This window comes from Urtica dioica, chromosome 1, assembly GCF_054948205.1.
Source record: "Urtica dioica subsp. dioica isolate 48M chromosome 1, U.dioica_male_clone48M_v1_H2, whole genome shotgun sequence".
NCBI classification, from domain to species: Eukaryota; Viridiplantae; Streptophyta; class Magnoliopsida; order Rosales; family Urticaceae; genus Urtica; species Urtica dioica.
In genome coordinates, this window is record NC_142756.1 from 58,954,064 (window position 1) to 58,957,266 (window position 3,203).

Sequence of the window (3,203 nt, forward strand, 5' to 3'; positions counted from 1 at the left end):
ATAAATTATTATTTGCAATTTGTGTTTGAATGTTTAATATAATCAATAATATAATGTCGAAGCGAAGGTAATTAAGATTGAAATATATATAATAGTAATTTAAAATAAATGTAAATATCCCTAACTAGATCATTATCTATTTCAGTATCTAAGAGAGAAGGTTGAGTGGGATAAATGTAAAAAAGATCATTCTTCATACATGCATCAGTGTCTGAGAAGCGATACCTTCTTCTTTAAGAAAGTTATCGAACTCTCCAGACATATACTCACCTCCTTGATCAGATCGAAGAGTTTTGATCACTTTGCCAGTTTGCTTTTTCACTAAAGCCCTAAAGACCTTAAATACGTTAAAGGTCTCGGATTTGTGTTTGAGCAAATAGACAAAATCATATCGTGAGTAATCATCGGTGAAGGTAACGAAGTATTCGTATCCTCCACGTGCCTGTTGACTGAGCGGACCACATACATCAGAATGTACTAGTTCCAGCAACTCAGTGGCTCTTCGACCCTTATCGGAGAAAGGTCGCTTAGTCATTTTTCCTTCTATGCAGGATTCCCAAGTAGGTAGTGAACATATTGCAGAGGCTTGGAGTGGACCGTCCCTCACAAGTCTCTTAATCCTGTCTAGACTGATATGACTAAGTCTTAAGTGTCAGATATGTTGATTTTATTAGATCGGAAGATTGAGATAGTTTGATTGATCACTATCAATTATTGATTCTCCCGCTATAAATAGGATCAATAGAGAGTTGTGAAATGCACACTCAAAAGTAAGACTACTACCTAAGTATTGTGAACAGAGATGGGATCTAATCCTTTAGCTTTTGTAGTTCTTTCCCTACTCCTGGTAATCATTTTTTCGCGCATTTGTTTTATATGTAAACAATCAGTATTTACAGTATCCTCGGTTTTCATTAATGATATTACTTTGCGAATTGCGATTCTTATTATTCTGGAATATTTGTGTTCATATATATATCGTTCCACTTCGTCCTTCATTATGTTTCCCGATTTTCTTTTTCGCTTTGACGAACTCTCAGACCTTGACCTACCTTGAACCTCTTTCAGTAGTGTAAATGTGTGCTTGCCTTTAATATATGTGTGTGAATTTATATTAATAATTATTATATGAAATACTATCCTTTATAATGAAAAATATAATTTATTTATCTTAATTTTAATAACTTAGTTCGCTGGAACTCAATTGCTTCAATTTATTCCCTAAAAAAACTATAAACTTGAAAACAAATTTTATAAAGGGAAAAAAGCTATCTATATCCATTGAGTTTAATACGATGATGCATTCATACCATGTATTTTAAATTGATTATTAGTTTTTATTAATGTTATGAATTTATTCATCAAATCAATATTAGTTGACTTTTGTTTGTTATTTTATCAGAATAGGCGTACGAAGACTATGAAATTATGATTTCGATATTAAATTACGAAAACGATATTAAAACTAGTCAATGCGTACGCTTTTATTTTACCAGATATTATTATATACAATGAAAAAAAATAATTAAGAGTATTAAAAAACTCTTGAAAAATGAAGTACAATTTAAAAAACAGAAATAAAAATTCTGGAAATATATGAAGTAAATTGACAGAATAGTCGTATACAATGGGAAGAGAAATTTCATTAATTGGGCTTAATAAGCCATTAAATATCAAGATTAGACCCCTAATGTTTAAAAATATCTGAATATGGACTTTTGGCCCAAAATCGGACAAAAACACCCATGATTCAAAAAACCCATATTTTTCTCTCATTTTCAAATGATTTTCATCACAATTCTTTTTGAAAATTCTAATCCTAGCGCAACCAATTCGAAGATGAAAAAGAATTGTGATGAAAATCATTTGAAAATGAGAGAAAAATATGGGTTTTTTGAATCATGGGTGTTTTTGTCCGATTTTGGACCAAAAGTCCATATTCAGATATTTTTAAACATTAGGGTCTAATCTTGATATTTAATGGCTTATTAAGCCCAATTAATGAAATTTCTCATCGGGAATATGTATTAACATAAATACGTGTAAGTTCTTTCCATAATAAATAAATTAAAAATAATATAGACTTGAAGATAAAAGATCCAGTATGCGTCATTGCTGTTCGCTATTTTGTAAAGATCAATAAAACAATATAGTAATCTGATTAGTTCATGGGCCAATTTATTTTGAAAACTGCATCTTCAATTTTTTTTGCGATCAATAAGTCAAAATTACATTTTTTCTTTCTTTCTAATTTCTAGCTAGTTGGAAAAAGTGTAAATTTGAAAGATAGTAGCAATGCTTTATTCTAGGGTGGTTACAGTAAAGTTCAATAAAATATTGATACTAATTTGTGCGGTTGCCGATGTAGCTTGGGAGTAACATTGTGGAATCCAAAAAGTTGGCTATGGTCGAATATTGGAGAAAGGCCATGAAAGACGACGCGATTCCAGAGGTCCTCGACGAACTCATTCAACACGTTGAAACCAAACCAGAATCATCTTCGCAAGACTCTGTTATAGAGAAGATGACACAATCATCACCTCGAGACCAATCCCCTTCTACTCCTAACACTGCAAATACTCCATTCTATAACTATGGGACACAAAGAACCGGAAAGGATGCTGCAAATGTCCGAACCCCCTTCTATTACTATGGACCCCAAAGAGTCAACAAAGATACTGCTAATGTCGAGGCCCCCTTCTACTTTTACGGGCCGAGGGGAGCCAACAAAGACGCTGCTAATGTCGGGACCCCTTTCTACTTTTACGGGCCGAGGGGAGCCAACAAGGATGCTGCTAATGTCGGGGCCCCCTTCTACTTTTACGGACCGAGGGGAGCCAACAAGGATGCTGCTAATGTCGGGGCCCCCTTCTACTTTTACGGACCGAGGGGAGCCAACAAGGATGCTGCTAATGTCAGAACCCCCTTCTATTACTATGGACCCCAGGGAGCCAACGAAGATGCTGCTAATGTCGAGGCCCCATTCTAATTTTACGGGCCGAGGGGAGCCAACAAGGATGCTGCGAATGTCGGGGCCCCCTTCTACTATTACGGGCCGAGGGGAGCCAACAAGGATGCTGCTAATGTCGGGGCCCCCTTCTACTTTTACGGGGCGAGGGGAGCCAACAAGGATGATGCTAATGTCCGAACCCCCTTCTATTACTATGGACCCCAGGGAGCCAACGAAGATGCTGCTAATGTCG

The 3,203-nt window shown here is 35.8% G+C and overlaps 1 protein-coding gene across 1 annotated transcript; it reads left to right on the forward strand.

The window, feature by feature from the left end:
• The first annotated feature begins 757 nt into the window (after window positions 1-757).
• On the forward strand, window positions 758-2,990 carry LOC149408264 (uncharacterized). The gene is made up of 2 exons (XM_089616489.1): window positions 758-847; window positions 2,369-2,990. The coding sequence occupies exons 1-2, from the start codon at window positions 803-805 to the stop codon at window positions 2,987-2,989; spliced, it is 666 nt and encodes a 221-aa protein (XP_089472615.1). The 5' UTR covers window positions 758-802; the 3' UTR covers window position 2,990.
• The last annotated feature ends 213 nt before the right edge of the window (window positions 2,991-3,203 follow it).

What these genes read in the sequence shown, in the direction of transcription:
- LOC149408264 (XM_089616489.1), top strand. Translation starts at nt 803, where the DNA reads ATGGGATCTAATCCTTTAGCTTTTGTAGTTCTTTCCCTACTCCTG. An exon ending in TAGTTCTTTCCCTACTCCTG is followed by an intron (nt 848 to 2,368) that starts GTAATCATTTTT and finishes TTGCCGATGTAG; the next exon opens with CTTGGGAGTAACATTGTGGA.